General features: G+C 45.4%; 1 protein-coding gene across 2 annotated transcripts in view; it reads left to right on the top strand.

Annotated features, from left to right (window-relative positions):
- The window catches only part of LOC308336535 (partitioning defective 3 homolog), a 462,106-nt gene that overhangs the window by 175,951 nt on the left and 258,852 nt on the right, over nucleotides 1-27,303 (top strand). Inside the window, exons 4-5 of one of the 2 annotated variants that reach the window (XM_080793920.1) lie at nucleotides 6,316-6,518; nucleotides 10,225-10,362. In XM_080793920.1, coding sequence (XP_080650046.1) covers nucleotides 6,316-6,518; nucleotides 10,225-10,362 — 341 coding nt within the window. The remainder of the gene's footprint in view (nucleotides 1-6,315; nucleotides 6,519-10,224; nucleotides 10,363-27,303) is intronic. The other variant, XM_080793921.1, reaches the window with a different exon arrangement.

Below are 27,303 nucleotides of genomic sequence, written 5' to 3'. Positions count from 1 at the left end.
AAAGCCTGAGTGAGTGAAGAGGGATAGATTGCAATAGTATAAAGACTATTGTCCAACCCCAAACTATAGGAACCCACAACTCATTCTCATAAGTCCATTTATAGCTGCATTTCATGATGGAAGGAAGGAGTGAGTCCCAATACTTCCAGACTCGGGTCTCCTTTTTTGAGTCTCCATATGCCTGTGACTCCACCTTCCTCCGTGAACGCATGAAGAGTAGCCACAGCAACATCTACTGCCAAACACGGATGAATGAACAGATCCCTTCAGCAGCCTGTCAGCAAATAAACTGCTCTGTAACCAGCCAGAAACAAAGAGACACAGATGAACCAAAATCTAACAGTCATCAAGAGTTTACCAAGAATGTAGCTCTGGTGGGAGAAGTAAAGACACCGAGTTACACAGGAAAGAAAAGCCACATCTGTAAACACTGTGACAAGAGTTTCAATGAGTCAGGTGATCTGAAGAAACATCAGCGTATCCACACTGGAGAAAAATCTTACCACTGTAAAGACTGTGACAAGAGTTTCACTCAGTCAGGTGATCTGAAGAAACATCAGCGTATCCACACTGGAGAAAAACCTTACCACTGTAAAGACTGTGACAAGAGTTTCACTCAGTTAATTAATCTGCAGTCACACCAGCGTATCCACACTGGAGAAAAACCTTACCACTGTAAAGACTGTGACAAGAGTTTCACTGTGTCAGGTGATCTGAAGAAACATCAGCGTATCCACACTGGAGAAAAGCCTTACTACTGCAAACACTGTCACAAGAGTTTCAGTGTTTTAGGTGCCTTGGTGAGACACCAGCGTATCCACACTGGTGAAAAGCCTTACTACTGCAAACACTGTCACAAGAGTTTCAGTGTTTTAGGTACCTTGGTGAGACACCAGCGTATCCACACTGGTGAAAACCCTTACTACTGTAAACACTGTCACAAGAGTTTCAGTGTTTTAGGTACCTTGGTGAGACACCAGCGTATCCACACTGGAGAAAAGCCTTACTACTGCAAACACTGTGACAAGAGTTTCACTCAGTCAAGTAATCTGCAGTCACACCAGCGTATCCACACTGGAGAAAAACCTTACCACTGTAAACACTGTGACAAGAGTTTCACTCAGTCAAGTCATCTGCAGTCACACCAGCGTATCCACACTGGAGAAAACCCTTACTACTGTAAACACTGTCACAAGAGTTTCAGTGTTTTAGGTACCTTGGTGAGACACCAGCGTATCCACACTGGAGAAAAGCCTTACTACTGCAAACACTGTGACAAGAGTTTCACTCAGTCAAGTCATCTGCAGTCACACCAGCGTATCCACACTGGAGAAAAACCTTACCACTGTAAACACTGTGAACTGTGTTTCACTCAGTCAAGTCAACTGAAGGCACACCAGCGTCTCCACACTGGAGAATAAACATATCACTGTACACTCACTTCAGACGGTATATACTATATAGCTTTTGTCCCCACACGTCTCATATTTGCCAATGAAAGGAGAAAGTAGGTCAAATGTCCGTCAAATATGACGTGAATGTGTGGCAACAGGCATTCTGATTGGCCAGTATGAGATGATCCATGATGTACGATGATAAGAGTGCCCCCTACTTCACATGGCTGATTGTTTTTTTATAGCTAAAAAAACTAAAATGACATGGATGCTTACCCGGTTATTTTCTATCATTTCACACCTTGAAGCCTTGAATTCACAGAGACTTTTTTTTGGTTTTTTGTCACATTCTTGAGCCAATTGTTTGAGTCTGACCGGTCACCCACCCGGTCATTGAATTATTGGCACTAGTCCTAGTTCTGAATATATGAACACCAAATTATTGTAGTGTGGGTAATGCGATGTAATAGATCACATTACTGTTTGGGAGGGAATTAGTGATCGACCAATATGGTTTTTGGCCGATATATCCGATTAGTGGACAATCAAAAAGCCGATAGCCGATATTATGAGCCGATTAATTGAAGTTAAAAAAATATTTTTTGTTGGTGCAAGAAGCACCAACATCGTTTCAGTAACACTTCCCCTCTCCATCAATTGCAGCTTATTTTTGCTAGTGCAAACATGTACTGTAGCAGCATATATATATAATTTTCAATATCTATCTATCGATCTATCTATGAATGCACCAAGTGTGTGTGTGTAATTGTCCAGAACCGCGCCAAAAAGGCCTCTGCCCGGGCTCTGGACCGGGCCCATGCCCAGCGTCCATATATGGAGCTGGCCTGTTCTGACCTCATATTTGGACCTGACACAAGACAGAACTCCACAAGCTGGCTGCATATACTCCCTATTTGCGCATGCCTTACAAAGAACTCCATATATGGGCATAAAAGGGAGACAGACATAATATCTGGGTGGGGCATTCATTTACAACTTGCATCGTACCAAGTAGGTCAGTGCCCAATGGGCTGTAGAGGCCCTATGGGCACCGTTCTAGTTTATCAAAACCGGATTTTCAATGAAAGTGGTTGTTTCACCATGTTTGCGCATTCATGAGAAATATAATAATCGGTCGTTTCTTTCCGATTATTTGTTTTTAGCACCGATACCGATATTAATTAAAATCATGAATATCGAAGCCGATAATCGGCCGTGGCCGATTATCGGTCTATCACTAGAGGGAATTGTCCTGTCTCGCTATAACGCAACGCACGTAGGCTACGCTATGGCAAATATAGTGGATTTTATGAAAAACAGGCCCCTCCCTCTAACTTTGGAAGCGGATTACAGCCAAACGATATGGACTAAATTCTGCCTGTGGTGTTTTAATCGGATAGGTCCAGAGATCATGTGTACCAATTTGTGTGAGATTTGCACACAAGCTGTAGGTGGAAGAGCCAAAAGTGTGTTTTGAAGGAAAGTGAAAATGGCGGGAAAACTATGCCGACGCAAATGGGCGTGGCCTATATGGGGAGATGGGTTATGACCTAAGGAATCCAGGGAAAGTGATATTTTGATTGTACAACCTACGGTTCCAGAGTTATAAGGCAAAATGTGAAGTGGGCTGTTGAGGCCACCATGAGGCCACCTGATTTAATTATTCATTACATTAATTTTAATGATTATTTTGAACCTGAAGTGTTGTAATTGTAGCTCCGACGGTTTCTGAGGGAAAAATACTAGTTTTTGCATATTCCCATGTAAGTCGATGGGAAATTTTAATGCACTACAAAATGTATTGTTAATCAGTAATTTGTTCATTTGAAAAAAAGGCCTTCATTAAGACCTCCGTAATATTATGGTCAATGCCTGTGTGAAAAGTGGGAGCGATTGGTGCAGCCAGTGAGGAGCTACGGCAGTGTTTCAGACAGACAGACAGACAGACTTTGTCAGACAGATTGAGTGAATTATATAGTATGATGATGATAAGACTGACAAAAACAAAATCTTCATGAATTCACGGCTTCATGGCATGTATAATTGAGAGCAAAAAAGGAATTGTTGGAGGTGTACTACTCCTTTTTGCCGCCTCCTTTCTTTCTATATCTCCCTCCCTCTCTGCCTCTCTCTCTCTCTCTCTCTCAGAGGTTTGGGATTCGTGCAAGGATGTGCCTGCTCCATGTGTCGCAGCTGGAACTAATCTCGTAGCATTAGGACAGATGCGTAGTGTCACTGCTGCAGAGCTTGTCCATTGGCAATAGGCCGGGCTTCTCAGAACCGTTGACTAAGGTCTTCCTTGTCATCATGTTTAAATCTAATATATTTGTGGCTCATACAAAGACAAAGACAAACGGTGAAAAAAACACACAGTCAGACATACATTAGGACATATGGTGTTTTGATGTGCTCCTGTGTGCCTCCTGAACATTCAAACAGATTTCAAACGGCAAGGGAGTGCAAGCTGCCAGCGTGTGTCTTTGTACAATGCACATGTTAGTGTGCATGCGTAAAGGTGCACGTTTGTACAACACGCATAGGTGTGTGTGAGTGTATGTGTGAGCCTGTCTTCCGTGCATGCACTTATGTGACAGCTGCCTGCGAGCTGAAAACGTTGCAGTTCAAACTTCAAAGTTCCGTGCCTAACCATCAACATTTGTGTACATAATATGTGTCCCACTCGGAGCAGTGTTGATTTCGTCGACTAAAACTAAGACGAAAAATGTTCGTCGACTACCTTTTTCCACTGATAAACTAAACGGAAACTAAATATGAACTAAGCTGTGATGACTAAAACTATGACAAAATATATCGGAAAAACTATAGACTAAAATGTTAGAAAGTGACTAGTGGACAAGAGATCCAGTATAAGTCATTTTACACTTGGTTGAAAATAGCCGATCAACGCGTCACGCTGCGATGTGTTGTGAGCTTGCAGATCGGCTAGTTTCAGCAAGTGTAAAATCAGTCATTACGACGGCATCAAGGCCGACTTAATTAACTGTAGATTTAGTCGACTAAAAGCTCATGACATTTAGTCGACTAAAACTAGACTAACACTATTCCAGGTGACTAAAACTATGCAAGAGACTATGACTAAAACTAAAATCTAAATTTGCTGCCAAAAACAACACTGCCCCGGAGGACAATAAACAGGTGATCAGTAGTTCCGGCATACCTGTCGTTCACCCGTCACTCTCCCTACCTCCCTCCCTCCTGCGGGATTCTGTGCCTGATCGCGTCGGAGGAAAGAAATGCGTCCGGAGAGAAAAATCCATACAGAAATACAATCAGTAAGAGGTCCTCCGAGCCGGTGTCCCCACCCCGCCATCCCCACCATCACATCTAATTAACATTAGAGAGGGAGGGAGAGAGAGAGAGAGAGGGACAATAATAATCATCTTTGCCTGCAAAGTCCATTATGCAGTCCTGTTCACTGTATATGTCATCTGCCTAATGCGAGTCTGGCTGTGGCTGTTTTGTACAGTACACTTCTGCTCTCTCGCTCTCTATCTCTGCCTGTCTCTCACTCTGTCTCTCTACGCACGCACGCACGCTGTCCTTTCTCTGTCTCTGCATGTCTGTCTCGTTCTCTGTTTTCTATCGTCAGACTCATCACAGTGTCCCTCTCCATGTCTCTGTATACAGTATGGTTGTGGGGGTCTTCTCTCATGTCTGCTGGTAATCACTGAGGATAATCCCGGGCCTTGAGCAGGGTTTTTTTTTTTTTGTAAATGTATAATTACACCCAGGCATGAGGTCAACATCATTAGAGTCCTGAACTACACGTGAACCGCCCGTTACCGGGAGGGGTCAGAGCGCATTAAAAGCCATTACTGAAGCTAATTCATGAAGGACAGCACAGCTGACTGACCCCCCCGGTACCACGGATAACATTCTGACATTGTTGCCATGTGTACGTTGAGAGTATTTTGGGAGCATTTATTTAGGTCTACTTAATCCCCTTAGAGATGGAAGCGGTCGCCGGTCAATACAAGGCCGCCGTGCAGGCTCCCACTTCCTGTCATAATATTAAACCTTCCAGCTCCTTTTGAGGGTCAACCAGTCGATCACAATGTCCTATAGCTTCTAATCTGACTCAGGGCCTGTGTTGGCACGTAAAACCCACCCTTCCACTCTCACTCTCTCCACTAATGCCAGTCCATTTAATCAGAAGTACCTTGAAAATAGCGGTTGGCAAGTACATTTACTCAAGTACTGTACTTAAAGAAAAAAACATTTCAGGTACTTTTACTTTACCAGAGTTTTTCCGAGTTCCCACTCCCTACAGTATTATTCTTCTCGGGGGCACAGCAGGAGTCAGCCAAGCCAAACCTCTCTCGCAGCTGAGTTCTAGAATGTTTCATTGGTGCTCCAAGGGCCTTTAAAGGGAAACAAAAGTACTTATCATTACCACTTCCCATGTCGCCGCAGCTGACACGGCAGGAGCGACAGAGGGGGAGGCCCCGTGGCGGGGGTTTCATGGCCACCTGACAGGATTGCGGGGGGAAATTACCCAGCGGTTTGCGCCAAAGATAGCCGCGCTAGCTGTTGGACTCGTCGAAGTGTAAAGTGATCTGCCTGATAGGTGTTAGAGGCAGTAAAGTGGTGTGATGTTTATTTGACATGTCATAACCTAATGTCTCTTGCCTCTATTTCCCCCCAGTCCTCCACACCTTTCTCTTTCTCTACATCGTCTGTCACTGCTCTCATCCTCTCCTCAACCCTCTCAATTGTTGCATATGCGTTGCATCGTGAGCTTGTAGATCAGCTTGTTTGGCACTAATTCAGCCCTACGGCATCATCAAGACCTGCTGATATAAACTTTACTCGACTAAATCAAGTGTAGTTTGGTCTAACTAAAACTACACTAAAAGTAAAACATTTCGGATGAATAAAATATGACATCCTCCTTCCGCAGACATGCCTCTCCACGTGCGGCGCAGCAGTGACCCGTCGCTGGTGGGCCTCGCCCCGGGGGCAGAGCTCCAGACCGGGGCGGAGGAGCCGTCTAGGAAGAACCCCACGCGCTGGTCTACCACGGCGGGCTGCCACAAGTACAACCACGGCCAGAACGCCAACACCACCGCCAACGCCACCGACACGGCTAGTCTGGAGAGTAAGGTAATACTACATGGATACCCCAGTATCAGTACTATACACTGTCATCATGCTATTATGTTATACTAGACCTCTGCCGTAGTCTGACAACACACCTCTTCAGACTCCACTTTAGCCTGTAGCACTTTACCTAACCTCCAGGACCATGCAGTCTTATGCAAAGGTTACAATTACATTTAGATAGCTGCTATTTAGACATACAGTACCTGTAGATGCTAGGCTCACTGTTTACAATGGTATCCTATAGTTTCTATAGTTTAAATGTACAGATTATTATTATTATTATTATTAATATTTTTTAACAGATTATTTTTGGTAGTATATTATTGATTAGACAGATACAGTATAGGTTATTGGTTTTACCTTTACCTGTGATTACTGAGGCACTACACTGTCTCTCCACATTTGATATTATGTGTTTACTTTGCTTATTAAGTCGCTCTGGATAAAGAGCATATGCTAAATGCCTACATTTTAACTTTGTAAGTTAAGTCGATGTAGTTCCTTCTCTCTCTGTGGAAGTATCAGAGCTACCTTGTAGGAAGTCCCAAACCCTCAGCAGTCTTGTATTGTATTACAGCTGCCTGTCACATCACTTTGACTACAGTTCTCCTCTATACGGCTCGGAATCAAAGCAAAAATATCCTGGATATGAAGAATGTGCTACAGACTTAATCAGAAACTACATACTTCTTTTGTTCCACAAAAAAAAGGAGGCAGAGTGGGAGACGGAGAGGAAAACACATTGTCTTTGTTCTAAATTCAATTTGCAGTGGCTGTCTGAGCGAGGTGGTAATGAAGAAAAAAAATAAAGAAAAAAAAGTCTATCTTAAGTACATCCTCCCTGCAGCTTCCCAAAGAGAAGGGAAGCCAATTAACTTCTCAAAATGGCCGCCCCCGTGTGGCGCTGACAGAGCCTCTGTGGTTTTGCAGGATGGTAGATATTGCAAATGAGATGGGGGGGTTGAGGGGGCAGAGGAAGTAAAAATAAATAAATGGGGGAATGATTGAGTGCTCGGAATGTGACACGGCAACCCTCCATGTGATTAGCGTTGCCTCCACGCCTCGTCTTGATAATCCTATTTAAAAACCCTCTTGTTGCCTCGATAATGTAACGGCAAACTCCCGCGAGAGGAGGCCGGCCAAAAGGAATGAAGCACTTATTGGAGACTATTTGTTTTTGTGAAATGGCACACCTTCCAGGGGTCCAACCTCAACCCAGAGATGTCGGAAATTGGGTTATTTAACCAAATTAACCCTATAGCGTCAGGGCAAACATTAGGCGAAAGTAGCCAATCTGTATACAAGTGCATTTTGTGCTTGTAGATCAGCTATTTGCAGTGAAGAGATTTGAAGTAGAGGGGGAAATAGAGCTATATATATGTAAAATAGGGTATAGGTCATCGGTCTTCAACAGGAAGACCCCCTAGGGTACCATAGTGCGTCAAAGCATGGCGTTTTGTACACTTCTAGATTGGCTATTTTCGGCAAATATGTTTTGTGTAGAGAGAAAAGAGCAGCCCAAGCACAGAGCCAAAGGGGACGTTTACTAAGTATTGAGGGTTCAAGTGTCCAGTATATTAACAGTGATAGTGAGACACGAGTTTAAAAGAGTTAAAAGTTTAATCAGCAACACAATGTTATTACAATAGGCCTATGTAGTGGTGGTGGGGGGTCGGGGTTGCCTGCTTCATCACTCTAAAGGGTGTCTGGCCTGCAAAACGTTGAAGTCCCTGTTTTAAGTGATTAAATTCCAAGACTGTTGGAGGCCATGTAGGATTGTACGTACTGTACTGTACTGTATGTGCTTCTGAGGCTGTCAGGGTGCAGAATGTTCTTCAAAGGCGAGAAAGAGACACACACTGAACATGTGGGCCTGGGCTGTGGACCAGGAACATGAACTCCTTCAACAGGGAACATGTCTAGTTGTTGGCCTATAGTAGTCATAGTCTCATTTCATCCAACAAACAACAGATGCTTTAATACATCACTCCGCGCCGGCCTGAAAACATTTTTATTAGGGGAAATTTCACTGCAAAACCCGCTCATCAATAACCGTGTCGGTTTAGCGCACATGTGGACGCAAGCCGTCGGTCTCAGACCGACTCCCGCCCCTCGTGTCTGAGACCATTTCCTCTCATGTAGCACAGCCCGGCCGACAGCGTCTCCGCTCCGTTGTGTTCTTTCGGCCCCCTTTTTCCCCGTCTCCTATACGGCTCCAATTACCGCCGAGTCCGGTTGCGTTCGTCCTGCCAAAGCTCCGCAGCTGACACGCAGCCCTACACGAGAGCCCTCGCTCAGCATCGTCCAACCTCGTATAAAGCCTGTGATCGACGTGTCCCCCCCCCCCCCCCCCCACACACACACACACACACAAAAGACGACTTTACAATTACTCGTATAGCGGCAACAGCACCGCCTCTGACCGCGCTTAGTCAAACGTCAAATGCTTGATAACAATGTGGAGGTGAAACGTGCAGGTGTGGCTTTAACCACCACTCTCAGACCTAGTGATATGAAGGACGAAGAAGTTTGAGGAGACGTTGTTTTTCGCAGAGTGGTGGGAGAGAGTCAGTGGGTGTGGGCCGGTCCCTAGGAGAGAGTCAGTGGGTTGTGGGTGTGGGCCGGTCCCAGAGGGTCTGCCAGGGTCCCGTCCTGTCTGCAGTCCTTCCTAGGGCCCCACCACGCCACATTCTAGTTCACTGAAGACACATGGATTGTTTTACACAGAGACCAGTGCTCGTTTGCTCTCTCTCGCATTCTCCATCTCCTCTCCCCTGTTTGCTCTTTCTTTCTTTCTTTCTTTCTTTCTTTCTTTCTTTCTTTCTTTTCTTTCTTAAAAAAATACGTTCACTGTGGTCTGTGTCTTTGCCTCTGGTTGTGCATGAGTACGAAAGAGAGTTTCATGCAGTGCGTGTGTGCGCACACGTGCATGCTTGCATTAGATTAAAAGAAAGAATAAAAAAACAAACAAGTGGCGATGTAATTAATGTCGTCTCGAGGTCACCTCGGCAGGAATATTTTACACAAATGTTTTTCATGTAATGGAGGAGCCCGGCTGTGGCCCTCGCTGCTTATTAGCAGCCTGTAATATGGCTAGCTATTAGCTACAGTAGATTAGAATGTAGGCTTAGGTAATGAAACTTCCACGGACAGTATCGGCTTGGAATGTGTCCAAAATAAGCAAGTACACCCCCCCCCCCCCTTGCCCGCCCCCTTGCCAATCATCCTGTGTGCTAACTGACACCACCAGCTATTACTCTGTCTGTCAAGTCAGATCAAGTTAACCCTTTAAGACCCGCCTGAGGCAGATTACAAATGCCTTCCAAATCAGTACTTTCCACACTTTTCAAGATCGTTTCCAAAAATGTTCAAAAACAGCAGATGTACAAGTTTGCAGCGTGGCACAAAGTGATGCCCTGCGAGCTTGTAGATCTTTTATTTTTTAAGGCTAAAATCTAAAATGATCTACTGTACAAGCTTGTAGATCGGCTATTTTCAAAATGTCTGCCTCTTCCTTAAATTATTTGGCAATTTGGCCAATGTTTGACCACTTATTTATGCATTAATGGTCTCTTTTATTTATTTATTTGTACAAAAAAATCTAAAAGCCAAGAAACTCCCCCTGAGGTTCCCGACCGAGAGCCACTGAAGTACAGTAAGGCATAGAGCACTTTACAAAGTCCTAATGGTGAAATGTTCCGTACAGGGGCGAGGAGGCCACGCCTACAGGAGTCTGCCCCGGGACGCTGCCGGCTGGGCCACGCAGTTCCAGAGGGAGACCACCCGCACCTCTCTGTCGGCCAACCACCCTATGGTGGACCGCTGGCTGGACCGGCAGGAACAGGTACCGTTATACCGTACAACCACCCTATGGTGGACCGCTGGCTGGACCGGCAGGAACAGGTACCGTTATACCGTACAACCACCCTATGGTGGACCGCTGGCTGGACCGGCAGGAACAGATACCGTTATTATACCGTTACACGAGAGCTTAACATTTCAGCCCCGAGCCCGTCGGGACCCAACACCGTTTCCATGTGGATCCATTGATCCACATCACTTCCCGTGTAGCTGTCAATGACGGAGACAATAATGGCCATCACTTTCACCCACAGACCAGGGTCTAGGCTTACTCTTAGCCACAGAGAATTAAATCTCAAGCTGACATCAGATTTAATTTGCACGTGCCACTTTTCCCCCCCTGGCGGCGTCTAGCGTGACAGTGTCAGCCGACGCCATCTGCTCCCCTGACATCACACCTCTGCGCTCCGCCAGCGCTGCCCCCATATTGTTTCCCACCTCCGATTGGCTCTACCTCCACTTCCTACACAGGCTGTCTGTCAGCAGAGAAGGAAAAGAACTAACGTTTCCTACCCAGTGGTTATCAATATAACCACTGTCCCAAGGTTAGATGCTGCATCTCAAGGGCTTATCCCTTTAATACAATATATGAAATCTGAAATATGCCTGTGGCAAGACTTGACGTTGCCCGTGGCAAATTCTAGATTATTTTTTTTACACCATTATCATGGTCTTATTTTGATCATAAAACCCAATTATGGTTTCTCCAGGTTTTCTTCAGAATATATTAGTCCATACTAGTACTCAAACGTTTTACTTTCAAGGACCCCCATAACTCTCCGAGTCTACTCATTTTGTGTATTTTGTGTGTCCATGACAAAAGGTTTCTCTAGAACATAGTGTGTTACCACAGATGAATATAGCTTGTTTTCACCGTCTGGGAACACAAAGCAGAGATTTTTTTTAATCCTATAATTCTATACTAAACTGGCTTGGATTTGTTTTTATCACGTCTTTTCCGTTTATCTGAAGCTGTAGATGAACTCACAGGTTGCGGAAGAGCACCAAATGACGTACAGGTATATGCGTAGGCCTACTGTACGTCAATGGCGGTTCAAATTAACAGATGGCTCACTGCAGATGGAACTCATAAATGACCCTCCAAGGTTATCCGTGTGAGCTACAGTACTGTAGGTGTGACAAATTTCTGCCAAAATCCTCTCTTGTCTGTCTCCACTCCGGTACCTTTTCTCTCCCTCTCCTCATTCTCTCTCACAGTAGGTTTACACTGGACAGAGCGCATTTCACACACACATACCCCCCTAAAGATACATTTTGAGGATTGGCTGTTGGAGCAACACACATCAACAGCGAGGACTGTGCTTCTGGTTGTGAACAGCCTTGTGTGCTATTCACTTCACAGCTATTAGCAAGCCGCTTCCATGTCCAGGGTGAACCCGCCACCATCCTCTCTCCCCTGTGTTGTACTTTAGCTGTCTCTCTCATTTTCTTTCTTTCTTTCTGGAATGACTGAAGAGAGAGACAGAAAATAAAGGAACAAATTAGAAAGAGAGCGAGAAAACAAGGCGAGCTGATGAGGATACAAGCCACAGTTTGGTGTAGAGAGGAAAAGGAGGAACATTAGGCCAAAGGTCACATTTACTAAGCACTGAGGGTTTAAGTGGCTAAATGTCTGACATTAACACTGAAAGTCAATGACCCAACTGTGAAATCTACTGTACGTTTAATGTGCAAAACAATTATATACAATATGTAGTGGGTGGTCCCTGCTTCATCTCCTTCTCTCAGATAAGGGGTGAAAAAAGAACGACCCTTGTTTTTATATAACCAATTTTCTCAATGCGGCCTCGCCAGGAATCTCACCTGGACATCACATCACACACTTCATGGAGGTTGTGTGTTTGGGTGGCCTGACACACACAGGCCAGGTGTAATGAGCAGCTTTGGGTGATGTCTCGCATCGTTGCCTCCACCAGCGGTCTGTCAGCGTGTGGGGTGAATGTAATGCACGCGGTAAAGAGCTTTGTATAAAGGCGCTATATAAATGCACCGTTTTACACTCACACGCACGCACACATAGGCGCACATCACACACTCCCCCATGTCCTCTTATACAACCACATTAGTCAAGCGGAGGAGTCTTGGGCCAGTCCCGGCTATGAGGCGATGCATCATTGTTAGGGAGGCCATCTCGCATGGGGACGTTTATTGGTCTCCCCGGTGCTTTGGGGGGGCTTTTCTAGCTGACCCGTCTGAGGGCTGACCTGGCTAGACGTTCAGTTAGGATGCCGGGCCAAACGGCTGACACGCTATCCAGTGGAATGACACATCATTACGGCTCATTCTAAACCTGCCGTCCCTTCGCTGTGCGTGCGTGTCCATCACATTATTGCTTAGGCCCAGAAAACGCTCAACCACCCCTATACTACACTTTCATTTCAACTATTCCAGCCCCTATGGCCGTCTGCAAGAGGGCAGACAGACTGATACTATACTACAATATAAGTGTGACACACACACACACAGCGCACATGGCGAAGACGTGCCATGCATGCACTAGTGCACGCACACACTCACTTAGTGCACTCTGGAAGAGATTCTCATTTAGCTTCAACTTTCAGCTCCCTATAATAGTACCTTGAGATGATTCTCAAATCACAGATATTGGCAATTGCACATACAGTGCATCTTGCAGAAGAGGCACAGATGTTGAGCTTGAAGAATTCTCTCTGTTTCTGTCTCTCTGTCTCTTTTATCGTCACTCTATCTCCCTCTCTCTCGTTACCCGTTTTCACTCTCTGACGTGATTCTTTGTGATGGTTGGGTGTCACAGCAAAGCAGCAAGGGTGCCGCGCGTGATAAAAATATGTCGGCAGGGTTAATTAAAAAGTATTGTGAACACTGTCAAAACACCGTAGCAGAGTGTGTGTGTGTGTGTGTGTGTGTGTGTGTGGAAGCACAGGTCCACACACATGCTGTCCTTATATTGTCTCTGTCGCTTGCAAACCTCATACTGTTTACATGTCATACATGTCCAAAACGGTTACTTCTCGGGATTCAAATAAAAAGTAGCAGATCTACAAGCTCGAAACGCATCGCCTCACGCTGCATTTCGAGCCTGCGGATCTGCTACTTTGGTTGCTTTTGTGTGACGCTGTAATGCATGATCAAGCAGGACATTGATTTAAGGACGGCAGTGGCTCAGGGGTAGAGTGACCGGATGGCAACTGCAAGGTTCCCAGTTCAAACCCGGGCTCCCCCAGAGTTGGTGTCGAAGTGTCCTTGAGCAAGACTCTGAACCCCCAATTGCTCCCGATGTGCAGATCGGTGCCTTGCATGGTTTCCTCTGGTATTTGTGAATTAATGTGTGAGTGTGAGTGGGTGAATGTAATGCACAATCTCTGTAAAGCGCCTTGGATAAAGGCGTTAATAAAAATGCACCATTTACAGAAAAACACGAAAAGTAAAAATACGGAGATGAGTTTTCTGTCCGACAGCGACGATATTCATACTTGGATGCTACGCCGCTGTCATTGTCAGAGGTTGTCTGTCCCATTCTTTTAGAAGTTACACAATCACAGACTTGGCATGCTTAAACAGCCATGTCACGACCAGCACCCTCTGCTTAAAAGGCTTTCCCTTTTACCATTCATATTTAAGCAGGCCTTCTTTCCCCTCCTGGGCTATGAATTAGAAATGTGAGGCTGGACCGTCCTACACGGAATTACGCAACGACTTGCTCTGCTTACCAAGGAGGTTCCGGGAAGGGCATGCATTACCATTAAAAAGTACAATTCTTAGAGTCTGATGTCACAGCCAGAGAGTCTGCATGTGTAAAAGTCATAGAAGTAATCAGCGGTACAAAGTCAGAGAGAATTCTCACTCTGCAGAAAAATGAAAAAAATTCAGGATCTTGCATGCAAGCGTCTTAATCAATGTGCATGAGTTCATAGACATTTCAATATAATACAAGTCTTGAAATGGTGGGTGCTTTTCTTTCCTGGAATAAATTATGCAGCATGTGCCTTGAGAGTTGTAGAGTGTAGAGACAGAGAGTTTTGGTAAAGTAATGATTCCATGGCTTTCAGTTCCGTGGTACATTCTCTCTATGCAGTAGCTTTCCCACAGCATCTATCCTGCCCCATTGTCACCATATCTGCCCACCAACCTCTTCGTTTTAATCCATTCAAACCGGGAAAGCATCTGTGCTTTAGATCAGTGGTTTTCAACCCTTTTCATATCAAGGTCCATTATTTATTTGCCATTTGATTAGATTTGCCTCTCAGACCCAAAACCTACAATATGTTGTCTTTGAATGAGATGTTGTCCGCAGTTCCATGCTGTATTGATGTAGTAGGCTACCATAGGAGAGATAGCAGGCAAATGTTGATCAAAATAACAATTATTCTACCTTCTGTAATTGTGTATACTTTGTAAATTAACTGATGCAGATTTTTACCAATAATGTAACTTTTGAGAGTGTACAATGAAGCTAAATGGACCTTAAGGGTCCATTTTGGTTTCATTTTACGCTCTCAAGAGTTAAAGATCTATAAGGGTCCATTTGGTTACCAGCTCTACATCATTTAGCTGTGTTTTGATTTGAGGTTTTTCAGAAAACTGTTTCGGCCTGAGGTCTTAATGGGTTAATCAGACTGTTGAATAAACCCAATAGGATCCATTCTCCCAGCCTGATCAGGAGGGAGACCATTGGCTTCCCCTCCACGGACTATATGGCATGGAAATAAAAAAGAAAAGAAAAAAAGCGTGCTCTGTCAAGCCCAGGAAATGCCACGGGGCCTTCTGAGTTATTCTTTAAATAAACAGCTGCCATTAACGCCACCCCTGTTATCCCGGTGATGAATGCTAATGGGCCTTCCCGCTCGGCCACACGCACACGTATACGTACGATCTGTGCACGCACACTTGAATGTGGATGAGTGCCTCTCTCTCCGCTGTAGGCCGATTATCCAGGCCGCTCTGACGAGGGACCGTGCTGCGCTGATTACGGGACCAAGAGCTGGGGCGGGGGACTGACACCGGTTGTCAATCACACGCAGCTTTTAACCCAATGAAAGCGACCCGCGGGAGAGAAAAGCCATTTTCTCGAACCGCCAAATTCAACGTTTGAGATGCACATGGAGATGAGGCCGGCGGCGGCGGGTTTAGAGACACGATTAGAGAGAACGGCCAGTGTTGTCAGGTTTTTGAGTGGTGCAACCACTCCAAGGAACAGCAATGTCCCTTTGGGACTATGGGACTATGTCCCAATGTATAGACCAGTAAGTCTATGTTTTGTATGTTTCGTACCAGTAGGGGCAACAGCGGTGCTGTTGTGCCAGAAACGGAGAGAGAGAGATAGTGTTGCACTGTTGCCTGCTAATGAGAGAGAGAGAGAGAGAGAGAGAGGGGAGTTGCACCACTCAGTTCACACTGGTGCGATTTTTATATAAGCCACATATAAAACAAGCCCAAAAGATGCTGATATTAAGCACTTAAAAACCTGTATGCATCTTTGTTGAAAATATCAGATCTGCAGGCAGGTAGGCAGGCGGCAAGAGACAAGGGGGAGCTTGAAACATGATCAGGGCTAAAATTCAACTACCGCATCTCTTCACAGGCTTTTGTTGTTTTAAAATGAGACATGTCATTTGCATAGAAAGTGCCCAGGCTGGCTGACTAGCCAGTCTGTGTGAGTTTCACGTCGCTGGGTGCGAATACAAAATTAATTGAGCAAAACAAAAATCCATCCATCTCACTCTTCCCTCGGATCAGATCATAGAGCCTTCGACTAAATGAACCGACGCTGGCTTTTCTCTGAATTTAATTCTCCAGACACAAAGAGAAGATGTTATCTTTCCCCGATCAGGTACTAAAAGTTCACACAGAGTTGAGGAAAGTTACATCTCGGTGAAGAAGTAAAAGTTTTAATGCAATCTTTCTTTCTTTTCTTCTTCCTCCTCCTCCTCCTCCCAGCAATGTATGGTTGTCACAGAGTAATGTTGTCTTGATGATGAACACAATATTACACCAAACCATCGCTCTTTTAAGGAGTATATAAGATACGTATGGCTATTCTTTCTGTGGTGGGATACACAGTTTTTAGTGAGAGCCGTAGAATGAAGCCGTTGTGAAGTTTGTCTGGTCTCTGGGCCGGAGTTGCTGCTGAGCCCACTCAGACTGCAGGCCCTGGGGCGAGCTGCAGGCGATGTTAGAGCGGCCAAGCATGGAGAGACAACACATCATCAGTCTATCTCTCTCTCCCTCTCTCTCTCCCTCTATCCCTCTGTGTCGTTCTCTCTTTGAATGGTCAGTAACAAAGTAGTCTAGTTGCCATGTCTGCTAAGCAGGGCTTGGGCTTGTTTCTCTGTAAATTCGCTTGGAAGTTGCATGTTTCTTTGGGGTTGTTTTCCTTAAAGTTTAGTTGTTTATTGGGCTTGCTGTGTAATGTTGTTTAAACCAGTATTTCTTAAACATTTTCATGTCTAATATCCCTCATTGCCGGCCGTAGAAAAGGTGTCTTTTAGTTTGAAAATGCCGAAATTCACCCCGGATGAACTGGAAGTAAAAATCATGTTCATAACTAATATGGCGAGCGTCACTTCAAAAGTCATCGGAAGCGTTAATATTGTAACCGTGAGGTAGCGCAGATATATATTTTTAATGACATCAAGTTTGTGATGGTTGGGTGTCATGATCGTTCATCAATGTTCTATTCAATCACCTCAATCTGTACCTCAGTTCTGAGAAAAAGGCAGCCAAATACCACACTTATAATGGAAGTGGACGGCGGGGAAACATGTAATTGACGGACCACAGCGGAAGCGAGCATTTCCTAGCATTGTAAAAACTACCATAAGGAAAATATAAAATAGGCTTTTCTGTATAGCTTTAAAGTGCTCTTCCTAGTGGCTTCTTTTTGGCTTGTTTTCATAGACCTCGTTGCTTGTTTCTCTCACAAAGCCTGGCACCGCTGCATCCCCCCCTCTCTCTCTCTCATGTCATTCTCTCTTTGAATAGTCAATAACAAAGCAGTCTAGCAGCACAGAGCAGTGAGTGAAGTCACAGGTGAAGGTCGGGTCCCCAGCCTGCTCAAGCTCAACATTGCATTCTCACTTAATCTACGCCATTGTTTTCTCTTCAATAGGCCTGTGACGGTATACACTGTGCATGTGTTGAGTGAGTGACCATGGATGTCGGCTAGAGAGCAGATCAGGGGTGTGAAATCCAGCATGAGAGCATGTGCCACATACCTCTGTAGTGACTTCAGCACCACTGTCCTATCTGCTGTCCAGACCATGACCTCCCTCTTAATTCACCATTTAACAAACACACGCACGCACATGCACACACTCGCACACATGCGCACGCACACACACGGCACAGACACAAGTAAGAAGAGTGAATTGCCTTTGCCACTAGCAAGTTTTGTTTAAAGGCACAATCCGTGACCTAAACACAATGGGTATTCCCAACACTGAAAATACCAAACATACTGTAGCAGTGGTGAATTTTTTTTAGTAAGTGTTTTTTTGGCCCAGGTTTGGAGTTTCTTTTTCATGCATAAAACATTTTTGTCATGCTTCTCCATCGTCTCCACTCATCTGAAGTGGTGTGTCGGGGGGGTTGCTACGTCACATTCAACAATTTGATTGGCTGCCACCTGGCAAAAAAATAATGTGTGCATCTCATTTGCATAAAGCTGTGACATTGTCAACTGCCGCCTGCTTACATTACAAAATGAATGGGAGGTGAAACGTCACCCTTCACCCGAAATGCACTTTTTCTGCACTTACATCTATTTGCACCGACGGGAAACTGAAGCGTTTTAGGGAAATTAACAATGCCTGGAGTAAGGTGTGTGTGTGTGTGTGTGTGTGTGCGTGCGTGCGTCCGTGCGTGCGTGCATTATTTCCGACACTAAAAGATAGCTCACATCTATGCATATGCATGCCCCCCCTCCCCACACACACACACAGTGTGCATGGCCAGTAGGTGCTGCTGTGTAGACATAGAACTGAACACCTTCTCTATCCTCTCCCTTTAATATTCACTTCTTCTCTCGTTGCAGAGACGCCCTTTTGCTCTCTTGTTCTGTCTGTCTGTCTGTCTGTCTGTCTGTCTACCTTCCTATAGTGTAGAGCCTATTCTCTGTGTGATAACCTGTGAATGGCAGCCCACCAGAGACGGCCCACTCAGTGAGCATACGTGCCCCTAGCCCTCTCACCATGTGACTCGCCTCACTTAATGACCCAGCAGCGCCACTCAACTGGCCGGCCTGTGACTCAACACATCTGTTCCTCTCTCTCCGCACGGGACCAAGCTGTTAGTGTAGCTTGAGTGAGCACAGTTGCACTGGTGGGAAGTAACTATAAGTACATGATGTACTCAGGTACTCTACCGAAGTATTTCCAATTTGCTGTACTTGTACTGTCACTATCTCAGAGGCAACTATTGTACTTTCGTTAGGTAGATTTTGATTATCAATACAAAACATGCATTAACCACTTTAAACCCTATTTAAACTTTGGCTATTTTACTAGCTCACAACACGTTGCATTGCGACATGTTGTCATACGTTGTCAAATATGTTTTATGTGTTTTGGCCGAATGTCTTAGGGCCATGATTCACCAGCAGGAGTTCCAGACTTAAAATATTTTCGGACATCTCTATCGGCTGAATGAAGACTGGTCTTTGGAACCCGAGCCGGTAAACAAAATGGCTCTCACTGCAATCAATGCTCTCAAATTCGACCCAACCGGTCCCTCACTAGGCAGACTTGGCCGGATGCTTTTAGCACCTTGGAGTGGAATAGCTTGTTGATGGAGACCAGCATATCTGGGTATCCAGGGTATTTTCTTTGCTCAACCATGCAAACAAATCTCTCTCTCTCTCTCTCTCTCTCTCTCTCTCTCTCTCTCTCTCTCTCTCTCTCTCTCTCTCTCTCTCTCTACCACTCCACGTCCATTCTCATTCACTCTTTAACGTGAAGAGAACAAGTCATGGAGGAGACTGACTGCGACCTCGGCTTGCAAGCAGACAGAGGTCATACCTTTTTTCCTGCAGTGCATCTGCTACATCTGGACGACTTGTCATTCTTTACACATTTGCCACCCCCCCCAGACTCCCTTTGTCTGTCTGTCCTCCACTCAGTTCCTTCACCTCCACTATGTCCTCTGGGGGGGGTCCTTCCAACCTGCCCTCCCCTACTCTCTCTTCCTCTGTCCTTCTCTCAGGTTTAGTCCACACGTACTGTACACAGGTATTTTTTGACTGGTGCAAACACTACTATAGACAGCTATGTGTGTCCCTGGCTGGCTGGCTGGATCCGAGTACGACAATAGCATTTGGTTGGTTTTCACCACCAAGTGTCACTGTTGCGCAGCCTAACACGCATGCACGCACGCATGCAGCACACACACACACACACACACACACACACACATTAACTGTATGATGATTTTGGATGTGACAGTACAGTACAGTAGAGGTACCCCCTGGGGACCCCCACACGGTAACTCTGTCATTTCTCGACCGTTTCGGACGCAGGCTCATTTCAATAGGGTGTGATTTTTGATTGGTGCAACCACTCCTATAGACAACTATGTGTGTGTGTGTGTGTCTGTGTCCGTCCCTGTGTCCGAGCACGGAAGTAGCATATTGTCACCACCAAGTGTCACTGTTGTGCAGAGTGTCACTGTTGTGCAGCCTAACACACAGACAGGCCAGGGAGGAGAGCCAGTACAGTACAGTACAGTACAGTACAGTACAGTACAGTACAGTACAGTACAGTACAGTACAGTACAGTGCAGTACAGTACAGTTAAGTACAGTACAGTACAGTACAGTACTTACAGCACCACTCACTTCAGACGGGTCTGATTTTTTTTTAAAGAGGAGCATTTTAGTTTTTGTAAATCTCAGCATCTACACGGCCCCGTTTACAATCATCTCTCCGTTCACACGACAACGTAGCTAAAGGGACGTTTGTCTTGTCCACGCGGGGATGCATAAACAGACTACAATGTGGATGTGAGTTTTTTAAAAGATTTGTTCTTATAGGCCAAAAATGTGTTTGCGACGCGTGTTTTAACACATAACCAGTTACTGTACGTGTGGACGGGGATCAATCTCTCTTCTTACGTTCTTAGCTTACGCATGTTTCATGATAAATGCTATTTGTGTGATGTATTCCCATGCTTTTTTGTTCTTGCTTAATGTAAATCGCTCTGGATTAAGAGCGTCTGCTAAATGCCTAAATTGTAAATTGTCTTGCGTTCCCTCTCCAATCTCCCTCCTCTCTCTAGCATGCCCTCACCACCCGTCCCCACCCCAAGCATCTTGATTTCCCCTTTCCTTTCCTCTCCCTCTCTCCCTCCCTCCCCTTGGGGGTCCCCCCTCCCCCTAGGAGGGGCTGTCTCAGTCCATTAGTCTCAGTTTCTAGAGAGCTGCACAGCCATTATACAGTATATATCTATACTCTTGCAGTATATATTCCCCTTGCTGGCTCTGGCGCTGGACACCAACACCTGCTCACATACTGTAACACCTGCTCATATACTGTATGACCTTGGTGGCTAACTTATTCATCCAAGCAGTCTTTTCTTTTTCTATCCTATAGTCTGTTTTGTAGAGGGGCGCTAGCCATGCCAATGTTTGGCTACAACACATGATGCGTTTACGGTTTGTCTTATTTGTCTTATTGCACGTGATCTCTGCAAGGTCACATGCACTGGCCATATATGGAGCGTATCTTGAGTGTACAGGGTGTGATGAGGTCAGATCAACATATGGAATGTCAGAATAGGTCAGCTCCATATTTGGAGATCTAAGGGTGTCAGCGGGGGCAGTGTCTTGAATGTACAGGGTTTGATGAGAACCCAGGTAGGGCCGGGTCTTAATTTTCGGGCCTGTTGAGAACTCAACAGGCCGGGCCCGTCTAGAGTTTAAATGGACAGGTATCACGAGCCTATAGGTCACGAGACATATAGGCACAATATATGGGGGCTTTCCCCATGTATGGGGATTTTGAGTGACAACAAATGTATGGGAATTTTGAGTGACCAAAAAAGATTTCATAGTTAACATATGGGCTTAATATCAGGGATCTCCATATATGGGCTAAATTGCTACAGCAGGTCGCATTTACTATGATATGATCCCTGATCATATCATAGTAATTAGCAGCAGCAGTAGTTTCTGAATTTGAATCCTGAAAAGTTTTGGACATGAGGTTTCCACCCGAAAGAGACGATATATCCCAGTCTATGGTCCTTAAATACACACCATTGTATTACACAACAGCCAGTTCCAACCGCACATTGTGATTGGCCAAGACATACAGAGCCGTGCCAATAACCACATTATACCAACGTGTTGGTAGACTGGCTGTTTTTGTCTACTCCAGTACTCCACCCACCTGACACACGCAACAATGCAGACATGTTTTCCAGCCTCTGTTTTGAACTGGTTCATACTGAACACATACAAAAGGAATAGCAATAATACAAAATAGTGTGCGTGTGCATTCGTGCGAGTGTGTGCGCACATACTGTATGTGTGTGCGCTAAGTACATGCTATACAGTTGCATGTGCGTGTGTGTACACTGTACACACACACACACACACACACACACACACACACACTCACACACACACACACACACTGTACAGTATAATGTGTATGTGACTGAATAGAGTTAAGCAGAGACCCTTGGGGTAAACCATTCGCTAGCACGTTGCCCAGAAAAAACAACTCTCTTGTGTAAAATCGGAGAATTCAGAATGGCTCTTCTGCTACTTGAGTAGCTGTGTGTGTGTGTGTGTGTGTGTGTGTGTGTGTGTGTGTGTGTGTGTGTGTGTGTGTGTGTGTGCAGACAGACACACACACACACACACACACACACACACACACACACACACACACACACACACACAGTCACACACACATTCTCAGGGGAATAATGAGAACGACGGAGATAAGTGCTTAACAACTTACAACAACTTTCACAACATAATCCCAAGCTCATAACGCCGACACAGACAAATGTGCGATCCCAAGGACACAGAGTGTGTCTGAGAAGTCCTTTGGCAGGGGACCAGGCTAACCGTCACTCTGCTCTGTTCTGTTCTGGGAAACACAGCCACGCATTCTGTTCCCTCGCATGTCTCGACTGATTTATAATACTGACTAGAGCAGCGGTCTGCAGTGTTTTTCAGGTCAAGGACCCCTTCACTGAGAGAGAGAGAGATGAAGCAGGGACCCCCCCACTACATATTGTATGTTAAATGTTATTTTATTTAACCGTAAACCCTCACTACTCCGTAAACTTGATCTTTGGCTCAGTAGCCCTACTTGGCCTGCTCTATTTCCCCTCTACATTCGCCGAAATTAGCCGATCTACAAGCTCGTGTCCCTGTTGAAGACCCCTGAACAAGAGGTTTGGGCTGAGGCGAACCTCACACTGCCGATCCGACCAATATGTCTGAGTCATGGTGACTTTGTCGGAGTATCCGTTGTACCAGTCTGTGTCCCTTTTATGGCCATATGCTGTATGGAGGTATCTGTATCTGTCAGTCCTTGTCCCTTTTTTGCCCATATATGGAGATGCCCATTGCCCATATATGGGCATATTGGTTAATTTGGTTTGTTCAGCTGTTCTGGACAGCTGATTTTTATCCGTATGAATTAGGATTTGATTTGCAGATGGAAAATATGCTCATTTGAAGTTTCCGATCATTCGAAAGCTAATGGAGTAAGTTTACAATCACTACCAAAAGTCTAAAGTTAATTCTTTGTATCAAGAGTTCAATCAGTCGGCTAGAGAATGGAATTATATATTCATTACCTTTTTTAGGCTACCAATCTTTGTATTCTTGGATCACAGATAAGACCTTTAATTAAACACGTTCAACCTGACGTCTCCATTATGGGCATGTCATTACAGGCGGAAATTAAAATCTTTTTTTTTTTGTATTTTCATTTAATCAAAATGGTGGAGCTCTGGATCCACATGGGAAATAGCCTGGAATCCAGACTGATCACTGTATACATCCAGCGTTTCCTTCCCCCCTCTGGAATCCAGACTGATCACTGTATACATCCAGCGTTTCCTTCCCCCCTCTGGAATCCAGACTGATCACTGTATACATCCAGCGTTTCCTTCCCCCCTCTCGGTCTGGAATCCAGACTGATCACTGTATACATTCAGCGTTTCCTCCCCCCCTCTCGCTTGAGGAGGGGATGGACCGTGGCGGGGTACGTCAGTAGTTATTCTTCATTTAAGCAGGGTTGACATTCCTGGCCTCAGCTTCGATCTGGGGAGGCCGGCCATTTGAAGGCCCCTCATCACACAGCCAAGTTGTGCACGTGCCCTATATGGCAAAGCTACAAACTAAACGTTTACATCTGTAGCCTAGCTGTGAGGTGGTCTGCTGTAACATTACTATTTCAGCGCACGCACACACACACACACACACACATACACGGCTAGCCAAATTTCTGAAATTGTCGATATGTTGTTCTATAAGCCTGATGCAATGCTTATCGCCGTTCATCGTACAATGGTAAATCGACTGCATTTATTATAGCACTTTTCTCCACAGCGAAGTATAGGACTTAAATGGTCAAGGAAGAAAGTGGTTGTAATTCAGAAGGGGCCGGATTTGATGGAACTTGTTCGGGAAAGTGGGGGGGGACGACGACACACTTTGTCCTCACTCCTCCTTGTCCTCAGTACAGGAGCTTCTGTTCCCGCCAGCGCCAATATAATACATGTGGTAATTTATGAGATCCGAGCGGATTCTGGACACCGAGCTGTGACATCCTGTGACAGATAATGAAAGTGCTGCGACCCTGGAGTCTGCCACCTCTCCCTTCACGCAGAGAGGAAGGGAGGTCAGACGGACACTGACTTGGAGAACCAGCGATGGAGAGAGCTATAGAGTGACAGTTACTTAGAATACAGACGGCGTGAGAGAGAGAGAGAGAGCTATAGAGACACAGTTACTTAGAATACAGACGGCGTGAGAGAGAGAGAGCTTTAGAGAGACAGTTACTTAGAATACAGACGTCGTGTGAGAGAGAGGGCTATAGAGAGACAGTTACTTAGAATACAGACGGCGTGAGAGAGAGAGAGCTATAGAGAGACAGTTACTTAGAATACAGACGGCGTGCCGCGGGTTCCACTCCCGATCCCATTGGCCTTTGCCGTGTGTCTTCCCCCCCCACCTCTCACCTCATTTCCCGTCAGATTAGTTTCAACCTGTCGAGAGAGAGAGAGAGAGGAGAGACTGTATAGTAGTTGTAACTTAACCCTAAGCGTGCCAAAGCAGGAGCATAAGGGCCTTCTTAACAAACACGTTTTATTATTATTTATCTTTACTCAATATTGTACATTTTACTCCACAATAATTATTTAAAAACTTTTTTTACTTGTTTTTGATTATTACAAAACGTACATTAACCACTTCAGCCCTATTTAAACCATGGCTATTTGAAAATAGCAGATCTGCTGTTTTCAAATGATTTTTGAGTGGTGCAACCATTCCCTTACGGAGTTATGTGTGGCTGGGTGGCTGCCTGGCTGGGTATGAGCATGAAAACAGCATGGTTGTTTTTCACCACTGTGCGCAACCTAACACACACACGCACATATTAACTGTATGTATGATGATTTCGGGTGTGCCAGTACAGTACAGTACAGTAGAGGATACAGTAGAGGGACCGGCACACGGTAACTCACGGTTGTCATTTCTCAACCGTTCCGGACGCGGGGCGGCTCGCCGGAACCGGGCCGGCACCCTGTGTGTTCCTGTGGGTCTGGAACCCCCAAATATTACCTAAGAACGAGGAAAAAGAAAATTGCTTGTGAGCTTGCTGGGAGGGGGTGTATTTGACAGTTCAAATATGATTTTTTTGCGGGGTCTCTGTCTGAAAGGATAGAAGCACTAGCCCATTGTTGGTAGGCATAGCCCGGAAACGGTGGGGGTTTGAATGTCAGCCTGGCTACAGGGCATGTCCATAATGCCATAATAAAGCAGATGTATTGATGGATAACTCACTACCTGCTGCATTATGAGCAGTGAATAATGAATTTATACCTTCTTACCGCCAGTGTACTTTCACATACTGTACAGCCTCTCTCCTGTCTCCCCGGCTCATTTAATCAACAAAGACTCTCAGCCTTTAAATCTGTCTCTCCCTAGTGTGTTTAAAGACACGCCTAATGGCTCATAAAAGTTTGGGGGCTATGACGCGGATTTACTTTAAGTATATTAGGAGAACAACAGGTTCTTAATGCTGTTAAGCAAATTAGATCAGAGAGAGAGAGAGAGGGGCTGTATTTATCCACATCAGGATGGGAGAGGGCTTCACAGAGCTGACATTTGGAGAGGATGCAAAGGTCTCGCTCCGTGGTTTTCCTATGCCTCTATCCATCTCCTTCTTTCTCCTTCTCTCTCTCTCTCTTTATATATCCCTCTTTCTCGTATTCCTCCTTTTCTCTGGCTGCTGGCTGCCTGTCAATGGACCCTGCAGCCTGCCCTGTGTGTGTGGAATACATCATGTGCCAGTGGCTGTTTCATATCAGGGCCCTGGCTGATCTATCAATGACACAGCTGCATTCGGTCTGCCCACTGTATCGTTAAATTGCACTTTAATTAAATTAGACCAGCTAATTATGAGGGCTTAAATCAATCACAGAGTCAATAGCACACACGGGGGGGGGGGGGGGGGGGGGGAAAGAACGGAGCGGACGGGCGGGAGGGCCCAGAGACTTCTGAGACCTCGTCAATAATGGCCCCCAAAGGGAAGGCGCTCCCAGTCTGGCGAAACCGGAGGTTCAAACGTTGTGGAATTGACGTGAATTGAGTTAACTGCGATTCGCTTCTCGTCCAGAGCGCTCTCTTTACACGCTCGGCAGATAATGACGCAAGGATTACACAGCCGAGAATACTTCTGAGGAGCCGCCTTATATAAATATAAGCATGTTTCGGTTCTGACATCTTTGGAATGGCACTTGAAAGGTTGGCCTGCTTTAAGCCGGAACTTTTGATAGTTCAAAGGGGATGTTATCACTTTTAAGGTGCCTGGCTTATAGGTGAGGTGAGGGGGGTTTTTTAGGAGGGGGGGGATATGATTCCGTGATTGAGAGCATACAGTATACCCACTGCTGAGGAGGAGCCCCCAGGTCTTTTCCATCGCGCATTAAAAAGGATCTTGCGGTGCTTTTCCAAGATTAATCATCATTTTGAGCGTATTAAGTGGGAGGACAGTCCGCTCCGAACGTTTAATCCATCTTTCAAACTGTGAAGGTCAGCAAGCAAACGTTACCCCGCGCTGAAATAATAGCGGCTATTTGAATTTCAATGAGCGAGCAGTAGTGGCGTGTTCGAATCTGGCTTTGTAATTAAATCCATTTCTTGTTCTTCTCAGTGGCCATTCGGCAATTATACAAGTCACAAATCACGCTGACTTATTGAGTGCACCGCGCGGTAAGATGCCAGGAAGAAACTACTCACCCTGGCTTGATTCGCGGTGCCAACCAAGTGACCTGAACTGCTTAATTTTGTATCGACGGGGACTAAAAGTAAATAACAAAAAAGGCATTGTTAAAGAATAGAGGGCCATTGGCATTCTGCACCACACAACTCCCCACTCCCCGCTCTGATTATCATGCTGTGTTTCTGCTAGAGCCTTGATGTTGAACCTGAACACAAAGGGAAGCGAGGGGCTTTAACCCATTCAATCCGGGAAAGCATTGGTGTCATTTTAGATTTGAGCTAACATAGAATAGTGTCCACTCCTTTGTGGTGTGTTTTTTGTCACAGTATATATTATGCACATGCTGCTTTTTACCCATCCTATAACAACTAGGAGCAGTGAGCAACCATTCCGGTGCTCGGGGAATCATTTGGGGTTAAGAGTCTTGCTGTGGGACACACATCCACACATTACTGGCCT

The sequence above is a fragment of the Protomyctophum bolini genome, assembly GCF_963924005.1.
Source record: "Protomyctophum bolini genome assembly, chromosome: 21".
NCBI lineage: Eukaryota > Metazoa > Chordata > Actinopteri > Myctophiformes > Myctophidae > Protomyctophum > Protomyctophum bolini.
Note: the sequence above shows the minus strand (reverse complement) of the source record. Positions and strands in the feature narration are given on the sequence as shown.